Source organism: Diceros bicornis, chromosome 17 (assembly GCF_020826845.1).
Source record: "Diceros bicornis minor isolate mBicDic1 chromosome 17, mDicBic1.mat.cur, whole genome shotgun sequence".
Classification (NCBI taxonomy): domain Eukaryota; kingdom Metazoa; phylum Chordata; class Mammalia; order Perissodactyla; family Rhinocerotidae; genus Diceros; species Diceros bicornis.
The window spans coordinates 4,445,736-4,459,283 of record NC_080756.1 but is presented as its reverse complement, the minus strand read 5'-3'; the positions used below and the strand labels follow the sequence as shown (position 1 = coordinate 4,459,283).

Here is a 13,548-nt window from a genome sequence, read left to right as displayed (position 1 = left end):
AGAAGTCATCTCATTCAAAGATGAGCAATAATTTAAAAGGAACCAGCATAAGATGTATACCAAGTTAATATCAAATAAAAAAAGAAAAGAAACAGAAAAATAGAGCAATAGCAGAAGAAGGATACTTATGAGTAAAAGGCTGCCATGCAGTGAATGATAACTATGACCAAATATATCATCACAAAAATTTAAAAACACACACTGAAACCATCATCTCTATAAAACAAGAGGTCAAAGCAGAGATACAAGAGCTCAAGGAAATTTGGGCACGGCACGACGACAGAAGGATATGAAACATGAGCTTGTAGAGATCAGAAAAGAAATGGAAGAGAAAAATAAAAGCCCCCCAATGGGGAGAATGCTGCTGAGCCTCCTGCTCTGTGCTACTCTCTGTAGGTACTATGTCGTGTTCCCTAACTATATTACAGGAAAGTGGGACTCCGACTGTACACGTTGGTGTCGCTTATCAGTCATCCTTATCTTTACGAAAACTACAACAAAGCATGGAAATAAATGAATTATGCATCCAGTTCAAGTCATAAACAGAACAAAGTCTGAGTAGAACAGAAAAAAGTTAATCAAAAGCAAAAGTTTATTTTAGACAACCAGAGTGGAACTAATATATAAATGCAAGAGTCAGTTCTTTGGGAAAAAATCCTAAATAAAAATAAACCGTTACCAATATAATTATGGGAAAAAAGAATAAAAACACAAATACACCAGATACGAAACAACCTTGGGGATATAATTATAGAAACTAAGAAAATATAAAGAATCAAATGAGGGCGAGCCCCGTGGCTTAGCAGTTAAGTGTGCACACTCCGCTGCTGGCGGCCCGGGTTCGGATCCCAGGCGCGCACCAACACACCGCTTCTCTGGCCATGCTGAGGCTGTGTCCCACATACAGCAACTAGAAGGCTGTGCAACTATGACATGCAACTGTCTACTGGGGCTTTGGGGGAAAACAATAAATAAATAAGAATCAAATGAGATTATTTAATTGTATGCAAATACATTTGAAAACCTAGATGAAATGGATTTTTTTTTTCTGAAAGAATACAAATGATCAAAATGACCTCAAAAAGGATCCAGCAATCCCACTTCAAGGTATATACCCAAAGGAAATAAAATTAGTATCTCGAAGGATGTCTTTACTCCTGTCTCATTGGAGCATTATTCACAATAGTCAAGATATGGAAACAACCTAAGTGTCCACTGATGGATGAATGGATAAAGAAATGTGGCATATAGTCATGGATCACTTAACGATGGGGATATGTTCTTAGAAATTCGTCATTAGGCGATTTCGTTGTTGTGCAAACATCACAGAGTGTACTTACACAAACCTAGATGGTATAGCCTACTATACACCTAGGCTATATGATATTAATCTTATGGGACCACCATTGTATATGTGATCCATTGTTTACGGAAACGTTATTATGTGGTGCATGACTGTATATATATAATGGAAAATTATTCAGTCATAAAAAAAGAAGAAAATCCTGCCATTTGCAACAACATGGCTAAACCTGGAGGACATTATGCTAACTGAAATAAGCCAGAGAGAGAAAGATAAATACTGTATGAGCTCACTTATATATGGAACCTGAAAAAGAAAACGTCAAACTTACAGAAACAGAGAGTAGAATGTAGTTACCAAGGGCTGGGGAGTGGGGAGAAATGGGGAGATGTGGGTCTAAGGGTACAAACTTCCATTTATAAGATGAATAAGTTCTGGGGATCTAATGTACAGCATGGTGATTATAGTTAATAATACTATATTGTTTACTTGAAACTTGCTTAGAAGTTAGATCTTAAGCATTCTCACCACACACACAAAAAATGGTAACTATGTGAGGTGATGGATGTGTTAATCAACTTGATGGTGGTAATCATTTCACAATATATATGTATATTGAATCATCACATTGTATACTTTAAATATATACAATTTTATTTCTCCATTATACCTCAATAAAGCTGGAAAAAAAAGAAATATCTAAAGATTATGATAGGATAAGACAGAAACATAGCTACTGAGTTGAGAGTCAAGAATTACAGACACCAAAAGAGCTACACTGTCCATGAGAATGACAGAGTCCAGGTCTCACCAATTTGTCACTCTCCTCTTGTATTGATTGACCTTTGCCAAATCCAAGGAAAGAAATCATAGGGTTTTCTCCGAGTTAGAAGGAAGAATGAATAAGACACAAAGTGTCCAAAGCATAAGATGTGGACACTGCAGAAGGGCCTGAATATCAGGGTCCAGTGAGGGGGGACTGGAGGAAGCTGACCCAGAGGCAGACCAGAGAAAAGTCTGCATCCTAGAGCTACACAACTCATTGTGAGACTTCTTTAAACACATTCCTTCTTTCTCCACCAGCTTTGACTACTCCATCCTTTTTCCTTTTTCCTTAACTAAGTCATACTTCACGCTGCTGGCACTTGTTAACTGTCTGGCCCTTCAGCTGAGTAACTTCCTCCATGAGAACAGGAACCACAGCTCTTTGGTCATCATTGTATATGCATTGTATGCTGGTCTTATATTGTGCCAGCCACTACATATTTGTTGAATGAATGACATTTGGAGCAGAAGCAGAGCAATAAGGACTATGGCTGCAGAGACATTGATTCCTGGCCCAAGAAAGAAGACGTGCATCATGGAAGTACAACAGCCCACTGGGAATGGGACAGCTCCTGCAGACTCAGAGGCACCGTGAGAATGTACCAGTCTTCCCGGGATACGGTAGAGAGTCTGCTGAGAGGCTGGAGGGACAAGATGGAGAGATCACCTACATCTCACAACGTGATATTTACTAGGGAAAAAAAGCATGGTTCCATGTCTTGCTTTTAAGAAGTCAACTTCACAAGCACAATCTGGAGATCTGGTGTAACCAAATATCACAAGTAAAGGCAAAAACCCCAGACTTCGGATCTTGGTAAACAATAAGCTCAAAATGAGGGACAGATAGGATGTGACCACCAGCATTCTTATGTCGAAGTAGGCTGCACTGACAGGTTCTATGACCTTCACTGATGAAGGAAACAGGCTTGAGTCGCTCTGGGCTGTCAGACTGTTGAATGACTTTCCTTTCTGAGTGCTACACTTTGATAACTATAGAGTTACACTTGAACACATTCAGAAGAGAGGCCCCGGGATGATACAGATACTCAAACGTTAAGTTATGGGAGGAACAGTTAAAGGACCGGGGCTATTTTGTTTAGAGAAGAAAAGGCTCACAAGAGACATGATAGCGTCTTTGAGCATCTGAAGGGCTGTCAGAAGGAAGAGGCATTAGTCTAGTTCGGAATGACCTTGAGGGTAACGAGGACTAACAGGCAGAAGCTGCAGGCAGACAGATTCCAGCTCAGCACGGGTGAGAACTCTGGAGCTGTCAGAGCTGCGGAGGTGGAGACGGGAGAGCTGTCTCAGCAGTGAGGGAGCAGCCTGTAACTGGACGTCAGATGAGCTGACTGCTAAATCCTCTCCTAACACCGAGATCCTGGGAGCAACAGGCCTTTCCACTTCCCCATTCACTGAGATGATTCTCTAATCACTTGAGATCAGCTATGTGAAAGTGCTGTGAAAACTCTCAAGCGTTTTACATTTACAAGGTACTGCTACTGGTTCTTCTTCACTTTGGAGGACCTCAATTCTGTCCTGATTGCCATTTTCTCTACTTATCTCATCTCTCTTCAGCCTCACGGAGATTTCTAATTTATAAATTTAGTATTATGATGACTACTATTCCCTAAGATTTCAAATTTTCAAAATGCTTCACAAATAATAAATGGTTCTTCATTTTTCACTAGTGAGGGAAAGACCCTATATTTAGTATGCCAATCATGGTCCTGATCCTATGGTGTAAAGGGACAGAGTAGCTAAGTTCTTACACATCACCTTACGGGGCAGAATTCATTAAAATCAATGGCATCTTCACAAAAAGCTGTATAAAGAAAGTCTCCACATTAATAAACAATAAACCAACAGGCACATTAATAAATGAACCTCAGAGTCTACTCTGATAGAATTTAACTTCTGCCTTTTATCCAGAGTGTCCTCTGGTGGCCCGTCAACTCTCAGGAAATGAGATTATCTGTTATTTGGTGGCACAGCTAACTTGTCGCAAGGTATTATGACTTGGAAAAATTAATTGTCAGATAAGTAAAAGTCCCAATACTATTTTGGGTTAAAATATTTTCTCTACCAAACTCCAATATCATCTTTAACAACTTGCCAACCTTGAAATATCATTTCTTTTCATTTTTCTCCGCCCTTCATGGGATTTCACAGAGAGGGACACAGACGAAGGCAAAAGCTGAGAGAAGACACTAGGACAACCAGGAAGAGAGCAGACTGGACAGAGACTCTCCTAAAAAGTAGTTAACTGAGTTACGAAGCGACTTCCACCAAAACATGTTCTCCAAATTGTTCATTTATGTATTTTATTCTCTGACTGACTTAAATCCAGAGCAGAAGAGGGATTCGAAGGTTGGAATTTATACAAGGCATTAGAGAGAAGGTAAGGCTCAGATAAGGAGAAATACAAAGAATTTTTGACAGACTTCTCTTTTGATGCTATGTATCATTGGGAAGGAAACATTTTTAAAAGAAGCTTTTAGTTTATACTCTGTATTCAGTCTAACACTTTTTGTGGTTTCTGTTCTGTTAGTGAGATTGAACTTTTAACGTAGGTTACTCTTCTTCACATGAAGTAGATGTGTGTGAAGAACAATCTCCTATACGTATATTGTGATTACAACTCGCTAATAGTGAGTATTCAGGGAAACCTGTACAAGTTTCTATTAAAAGTCAGTAGGAGGCAGGAACAAATGGGGTCACAAGTCACTGGCTAATCTCTTATGCACACCCCCAGCACTCCCCAATCCATCCCCGTGCAAAGCTTGCTAAAAAAGTAAGATAATGGGGCCTGTCTTCAGTGAACCATTTTATTGCATGGTTTGCCTCAGATTAACCTATGAACCCAAGCTCTGGATTGAACACTTGGACATGAGTAGACCTAACCGGCGCCTGCTACTGTTTGATAAATGTTCATGACTTATCAGCATTAAGGAGGAAGAAACGCAAGTCCACCATTTTCAATGTGGTTGCACTGACACAGACACAAGTGAAATAAAGAAAGATATTCTTTTCATGGTGCAGAGGGTGGATCTTTCAGAAATACAGACTTCAACAATAACAAGTCCTCTGTTCCCCAAGGCTGGGACATACCTTGATTCCCATAGCTGGCATCGATTCCAGAGCCATCCCATGAGTCCACAGCACTGTCCACACTGGGCACAGCGGAGGAGTACACATCGCTGAGCGTGCCTGGCTTCTGTGCTGGGGAGGGGTCCTCTTCCACATCTCCCAGGTCACTCAGGTGGCTGGGAATGGGGAATTTCTTGGGACTTGATGCTGACTGAGCTTTAAAGACAGGAAAGGAGTTTAAGGATGAGAGCAAGTATAAATAAAAAGATATTCAAACACTCGCTGGCTGGAGAGCCATTTCCCTAGAAATACACACATAGGAAAAGAAATGCACTGGAAACGCTTAATTGTGGCTCTTGACCCACTCACCATCTGTCTGTTTCTTAATTTTCAAGGTGACAGTCTCTCCTGCCATCTGTAACAAATGGATGGCTTCACTCAGAGGCTTCCCTTTCAAGCTGCTGCTGTTGATGGCTAGGATTCGGTCTCCTATGTGGATCGCGCCAGTTCTGAAACACCAAACGGTAATGGGAATGGTAGAAACAGTCCCTGCATGCTACTGAATATAAAGTCCCTGACATCCTTTATGTGTTCAGAATAATAAAGACTTGGCAAGGGTCTCTAGAAGCCAGTTCTAGCTTTCTCCCGGGCAATGTTACCAGATAATTGCATCTGTTGTGAATTACTTTTTAGTTCCAAATAAAATTAGAAAAATTGTTTTAATTAGTATTTAAAACGGACTTGTGTGCTTTTTCAATTCCAAGAAAGCTGAGTCATTTGGTAACTCTCAAAAATCCCGAGGATCGAATTATAATGTTGTACACCTGAAACTTATACAATGTTATATACCAATTTTACCACAATTAAAAAAAAAACCAAGGAAATGAACAATGTTGGACAATAAATGTAGCAATGCTTAGCGTGGAGCATTCCTTCTTTCTACAGATTGAAAATGTTGAACATAATCATTACCCCAGCTCCCGGGAAGTGAGGCTCAGAGGGACGGGGACAGACACCAGAACCCGGTGTGGCAGGGCCCCCTGCTGGTGATTCCAAGGATTGAAAAAGGCTGACTTCAGGAATCAGTTACTGCTACGTGCGAATCGACCTCTGCCACCTACCCGCTGTGTGACCTGCGCACCTTATCTTAACCTCTCTGGGTGCAGTCTCCTCACCACTACAACGGGATACTCATCCCACAGGGAAGCCTCAGGATTGAATAGGAACACATATGTGAAGAGCCTAGCATGCTGCTTGAAATGTGGAAAAAGACAATTAATTTATTGATCAATAAATTAACAAACCTTTGGCCTTTCCCCTTCTCTTCCTATCCTCACCCAATCCTGAATGAGCAGACTGGAATTTCTAATTCTGAGGAATTATCAGAATTAGATATCTTTCTCTATCTTTGTCTGGAACCCTGGGTGGGGAAGGAGTAGATTCCTAACAGTTAAGCTCAGGAGTGGTCTCTCTCCACCCAATTGAAGGCTGTAGAGTAGGAATCCCGCGTGCCAGCTCTCTGTTGCACTGGCTCACTTTAAATACAGAGAGTGAACGAATTAGCCCAACTCACAGGGCTGCTGTGACTGAGGGCTCTGACTGCAGCTTGCTTCTGGGGCAACGGGCAGCTGTGCTGGCAGCAGCCACCGGGGCAACAGGGTGACACTGGGTCACACAGGTCATGAGGGGCTGCTTAACAGCCCACCAGTGCCTCTCCTCTCGCGGAATTTTTTTCCCTGAAAAAAAGAAAAATCACTTCATTCTTTCATAAAGAATCTCCAGTTTATGAACGATCTATGTTGTAAGCCAGAGAACCTGTGACCCGTAGCTGCTGAACCAGATCAATATTAATCTTTTCTTGTTGTCTCCCTAACAGAGATAACTAGGACTGTCTCTCTAATAGAGAAACCCAGGACAGGAGGACGCCTGAAGGATAGCGGATCATAGGTGTCTCTGTTAATATCAGAACATGAAATTCCAACAGGGTAACCCTTTTTGAGCTGCCTCAGTGCCCTCACCTGACAGATGAAGATGCTAGGTGAGCTGATTTCTAAGGTACCTTGCGGCCCCCAAATCCTGCAATGCTACGTCTCTATTTTGCAAATCATTGCCTTCAAGTGTCAGCGTGAATGACGGGTGCGCATTCTTGAGCTAGGTTACTGGAGGAAAGATCTGGTTATGGGGTTTGGAATAAGCCCCACAACACGTCTCAGAAAGAAACACAGTTTAGAGGGGGAGGAGGAGTGTGTGTGCATCACTGCCAAAGGAACAAATGGGCATCCCAAGTTACAAGACATTATTAAGATGGATCCCTACACTTTGTTTCCTGAAATCTTTGAAGACAAAGTCTGTGTCATCCTCTCTTGGAAACACAGCTGCTAAACCCAGAACCTGTCAGGTAATAGAGGCTCAGTAAATATTTGCTGAATTGAATTCGACAAGCCTTTTAACCTCCCTGAACTTTAGTCTCCTCCTCAAAATGGACACAATATAAATCTACCTCCAGTCGATTGTGGTCAGTTTATACATTTCTGGAGACTAACATCAACGCTAAACCTATGACACCTTTCACCGCCCATAAGATGCCCCTCAAAGTCGAGCCGGAGCTCTGCCTGCGAGTTCTCAAGCTCTAAAATCAATCCTTCATGCAGACTTGAAAAAGTCAACAGATAACCAAGCAGGAGAGGGGAGCATGTTTTCATGTGGCTGTGAGGAAGGAAACTCATCTTGGACACAGGTAATTGTACCAGTTCCTTCAAATTTACCTTTCAGCTAATCCCCCTTTCGTGAGGCTGGAAATGATTATAGGATCAAACGGCTCTTCAGTTCCTGAAATTGTGATGCCAAGGGGCCCCCCATAGCGCTTAAGCTCCACGGTGTAAATAATTGCTCCGGAACTTTCTTGCTCATCTGCAATAAATGCCAAGGAGTCATAATTGATTTCTTCGGAAAAAGCACAGTAATAAGACACATATATTCACGCGTAAGGGAAAAAATTCAAAACATCATCATCAAAGCATTTTGTGTCAGAAAATAATTATTTTTAGAAGTAGCGTTTCCTTAGAGAGATATTACAATCTAATACAGGGATGTAGTCATCAGCATCAGGGGAGCGGTCCACCGCCTAGTGACTTGTTTTAACCCTGTGAGCGATCCACCCAGTTGGCCCTGCAGCCCCTCTAGACTGCGTCCAGGCCTCGCACAAGCCCAGCATTTGGTAAGTGTGCCATAAATACCTGTGGAATGAAAACATGGCTGAGGAGGCAATGTGGGAGGACAGAGTTGTGCAGTGACAAAGAGGTCGGGCCACATAACTCTTATTTTCAGGCTTTACAAGCAAGCTAAGTTTCAATATAAAAAAGTTGATTTTACTCAGGGTTGGAGCAAATGTTAACATGTAAATGGTTAAGTGGGGGCTTAGAGAGATTGGCTTGGAAATCTAGAATCTCCTACATATCATTCCACTGATTGTGTCTTAAAACATGAATCCTATTGACAAATTCATGGATGTGAAAGCAGAGGTTTGAGTGATTCTCTCTCCTCTGCTCTTGAGATCAAGAGCCACACTACGTTTTAGAAAGTAGCACATGCCAGGCTGCCACACTGTCATGAACTAATTTTCCCTATTTAACATTAGTACGAAGGAAAACACTTGTAAATGTGGTCCGCCCAAAGCATTGGCCTGAAAGATGTCATGGGACACCTTCAATATGGTTGGGCGTTTTGACTCTGTCAAGGTTGCAAATATGAAGTCGCAGAAATCAAGGAGTTTTATTCACTTATGACATGCTTAAAGCTTTTGAGCATTTCTTGTTTTATCCCCTGGGCTCGGGAGCTGTGAGTGGTTAAGGAGCTGTTTCGTTTCTGTACCTAAAGATACAATGAAATGGTCCAGTAGCTACTTTAACAAAATAGCTTTACAGTCAGGCTGTATCATAGCGAGGCATTAATATAGTCACAATTCTGCAATGAGCTGCTGTTTATTTATGATATGAAACCCTAAAATAAGGAGGAAAAGAAAAGCTTGAATTAACAATTCAATTATCTGTGTGTGCAGTGAAGAATTACAATGAATATAAAATAAAGGTCTATAGAGTAACGTAGGAATTGACGGGTCCTCTCCTGCTTGCACTTACTTTACTTCCGGCCATAGATTGGGAAATCTGGAAGGTACCCGTCACCTCCACTTCCTCAATGCTCTACTCCTAATATGCTCCATACTTAGAGAATTAAAGACCATCTACCACACACTGCCATGTTTAAATCAACATCTTAGAGTACACATATCTAATCTAAAATCTAATATAAAATACTAGACAAATTTATATTGGCAGCTCCACATCAAGCCTTCATTAGCTCTGTTTGATGATTCATAAACTTCTTCCAGGTTTCTACTTAAATTGTGGCCAATAGGCTGGTGATGGTCTGCTAAGATACTGTTGAGAGAAGCGCCAGGAAGCACAGGGTACTCAAAAAAATGGAGGCAGAGGTCAAAAGTCTAAATTTTTCTATACTATGGTATATCATCAACCTTCAGAACTGGCTTTGACATAAATGAATAGGGTATTATTGGGTATATTACATGTACTTTGCAGCCTGTGCCACCAACTATATTCTGGGTTAAGGTAGAGGTGAGTCATTTGGTTAGTAAACCCTGGCACAGTTAAATTTTAGTTACCACTGGGCACTCTGCTGGCCATTCAGTGTGGGTGTGTATGCCAGTGGAGAGACCCTGACCCTTTATTGCTCTACCCTAGGGCAAGCATGACTGCAACCTTGTCAATGGGCACCAAGCATTCTGGATTTGGCATCAGCTCTTTATGGGAGTTGTAGGAAATGACAGCTGCCCAGCACCTGGGACCCAGGAACCTGTGGGAAGTTATGGTTGGGGACTTTAATCCTGATGAAAACAACCACTGGTCCATGGGAAGCTGAGTGTGAGTGCAGTCCTACTCACTGGGAGAAGGGGAAGAACCTGGTTCTAGTTAGCTCATTCTTCAGGCAACCCAGAGTGAGTGCCCTGTGTTATTTTTGGACAATTCTGTACCTTGTATCATAGAGATGACAAAATAACACCAGAGATGGAGTAAATGGGTTTAGGACAGTCAGTTAAAGGCCACCTTATGTGGGGACAATAGTGATGGAGATGCAAATTAAGAAGATGGTGGCATCTTAACGAAGAAGGACATGTTCCTGTGACCACATTGGGATGGAAGCAGGAAGAACTGATGTTGTGACATTCTTGTGACAGAACTAGAAGCTGATTTCTTATTTCTTCAACAAATTGTCAGAAATAAAAGCCATAAAAGGGAGATTTAAGTGACATTACAACCAAAAGCGATGAGTAGATCTTTCTGAATCCTAATTCAAACCAACTGTTTTTAAATTATCTATCTATCTATCTATCTATCTATCTATCTATCTATCTATCTATCTACCTATCTATGTATCATCTATCTATTTATCTATACGTGTATACGAAAATCATGGAAATAGGAACATTGAGTGAATATTTGATGATATTAAGAATTATTGCTCATTTTAAATGTGATGATATTTAGTTATATTTATAGTTATATTCTATATTTAGAATTCTTTTAAGAGAGTATTGTTTAGGGATACACTAATAATATTTACAAGATGGAATGATACAATGTCTGGAATTTCTTCAAAAGAATTCAGTGTGTGGGTAGGGTGGGGAAATTAGGGGGGAATATAGAGGAAGCAAGATCCGTCATAAGTTAATAATTGTTGATGCTAGGTGATATATGATGGTTCATCACACCATTTTTCTCTATTTTTTAAATATATTTGAAATTTTCATAATAAAATTTTTTAAAAGAAAAAGATATTAATTTCCTTAGAAAACCCGATGTGGATGCCTCGAGTAAACAGATATTTAATCCGTCTGGCTTCCTTACTTTCATAGATGGTGGTGGTGGTGGCTGCCCGCACACTGTCTCATCCAGACCCTTATGGCCCATCTGCCCACCCGGCAAGCTTCCCGGAGCATCCCACTGCCACTTGCCCCAGCAGAGGCTCTGCCCAGTTTTTCATAGCAACGTTTCTTCCCAAATTGTGTTCCTGCGTGGAGTCCAGCTTTTGCCCCTCTGCCCCACATCTGTTTTCACAGGGCTGCCAACATATGATTCCTTCTCTTTTTTCCCAGGGTATTTCTAAAGCATAAATCTGAATACGTTACTCTCCTACTTGAAGCTTCTCATTGGTTCCCCGATTCCTGGAGAACAAGATCAGCCTGTGTGCAGGAGCTGAGCTGCAGCCTCCGCGTCTCCAGGGCTCACACCATCCTTTCCCATCCCAGCCCAATCTCCTAACTTCTCTCCTCACTGAACCGCCTGCAGTTCCTTCAAAAGCACTTTTCTAGGGGCCGGCCCCGTGGCGTAGCGGTTAAGTGTGCGCGCTCCGCTGCTGGCGGCCCAGGTTCGGATCCCAGGCGCGCACCGATGCACCGCTTGTCAGGCCATGCTGAGGCGGCATCCCATATAAAGTAGAGGAAGATGGGCATGGATGTGAGCTCAGGGCCAGTCTTCCTCAGCAAAAAGAGGAGGATTGGCATGGATGTTAGCTCAGGGCTGATCTTCCTCCCAAACAAAGAAACAAACAAAAGCACTTTTCTAACCTCTTTAACCTTGTACTCCCTGTGCACAAACATCTTCTTCCCCTGGAGAGCTTCTACTCTTACTTTAAAACTAGCTCAGATGCCTTGTGTTTCAGGAAGCCTTCATGATGGGCTCCTTAGCTGGGACCGGAGGCCTTTCCTAAGAGACCCTGTAGCTCCTGTGTATTCTTCTAGTGTTTCTCAACTTCTTCTTTTTTTTTTGTGAGGAAGATTAGCCCTGACCTAACATCTGTTGCCAATCCTCCTCTTTGTGCTGAGGAAGATTGGCCCTGGGCTAATATCCATGCCTATCTTCCTCTACTTTATATGGGATGCTGCTACAGCATGGCTTGATAAGTGGTGTGTAGGTCCGCACCCAGGATCCGAACCTGCTAACCCCAGGCCACCGAGGTGGAGTGTGCGAACTTAACCACTATGCCACCAGGTAGCCCCTCAACTTCTTATTTTAATTCTTGCCCCCCTTCCCCGCCAAGGAGAAAAATTAAATTAAATTTAAATTCTCCCTTACAAAAGAAATTAAATAAGAAGGAATATGATTCAGCCGGGCAGCGTTGGGCTTTGGAGGGCCACACACCATTGTAATGTAACACCTAAGATTCTTTGCTCCCCGAGAACCAATTTTTTGCCCCCATCTATAATGCATGTTCTAGCATATACTTTTCACTCTATGTTTTAATTCATTCTCTGTCTCCTCCATTAGATAGGAACACCTTGAAAACAAAAGATTTTTATCTTCTTAACTCCAAGGCCTAGAACTATCTCTGGCCCCAAGGAGACTTCAGCCAATGCCTGAACAAACCAGCAAAAGGATGAATGGATGTCGGCATGCGGCCATTGGTTCCGAGGGGAGAGGTCTCTAAGAGAACTTGTGAGTCACTGGCTCCGAGGGGAGAGGTTTCTAAGAGAGCTTGCGCATTGCTGGTTCCACGGCAAGAGGTTTCTAAGAAAGCTTGTGTGTCACCCTCCCTGCTACTCCAAGGTCTAGCTTCCTTCTTCAAGATGATGCAGACCCAAACTGGCTCATCCAAAGTGTGAGAATGAGACCTGGGCTGCCACCTTGGGAACCAGCAGAACTAGAGTTTCCTCCCGCTACGGTTCCAAGAGCATTTGCGTGGCTTCAGGCTGCATTTCCAATTCCGTCTGCCTTCTCGGGCTTTCGCCCAACTGGCAGCTGTAAGGCCCGCAGCTCAGGGGGAGGGTGATAACTGCCATTTATGCTCAGACCGTTTTGGAGGTGGAAGCGCTCCAAGCCACTCTCTCCTTGAGGCGGCTCCAGCTTAGAAAGGAGCAACTGGACTATCTAACCAGAACAGAAACTTTCTGAGAAGGAAAAACGCAGGATCACCAGTAAGTTCCAAAGTGAGCCTACACAGATGTTAATGATATTATAAGCAGCTTTTATATCACAACAGAAGGTTTACAACTATTAGTGAAAGACATGAAAGGGGGCCAGCCTACTTGTTTGTTCTGCTCGGTTCTAGTTAAGGAAATTAATGGGACCACGGAACAGATGCCAAATTGCAGCATTACTTATCTGCAATGTTATTTTCGGGCTTCTCGAGTGCTGCTTGTTTAACAAAATGAACACTATCTGGCTTGAATCCATAATGGCAGCTGCTTCTACGGCCAAATAGGAGGCTTGGATTGGGGAGAGAGCCTTTGGAATGCATAAATGCACAGGTCAATCAAAGTT

The 13,548-nt window shown here is 42.3% G+C and overlaps 1 protein-coding gene across 8 annotated transcripts in view; it reads right to left on the bottom strand.

Moving 5' to 3' along the window:
• The window catches only part of GRIP1 (glutamate receptor interacting protein 1), a 632,136-nt gene that overhangs the window by 31,187 nt on the left and 587,401 nt on the right, over positions 1 to 13,548 (bottom strand). For all 8 annotated transcript variants that reach the window (XM_058557692.1, XM_058557694.1, XM_058557689.1 and 5 more), the window contains 3 exons: positions 7,981 to 8,125; positions 5,585 to 5,724; positions 5,237 to 5,431 (listed from right to left, as the gene is read on the bottom strand). In XM_058557692.1, coding sequence (XP_058413675.1) covers positions 5,237 to 5,431; positions 5,585 to 5,724; positions 7,981 to 8,125 — 480 coding nt within the window. The remainder of the gene's footprint in view (positions 1 to 5,236; positions 5,432 to 5,584; positions 5,725 to 7,980; positions 8,126 to 13,548) is intronic.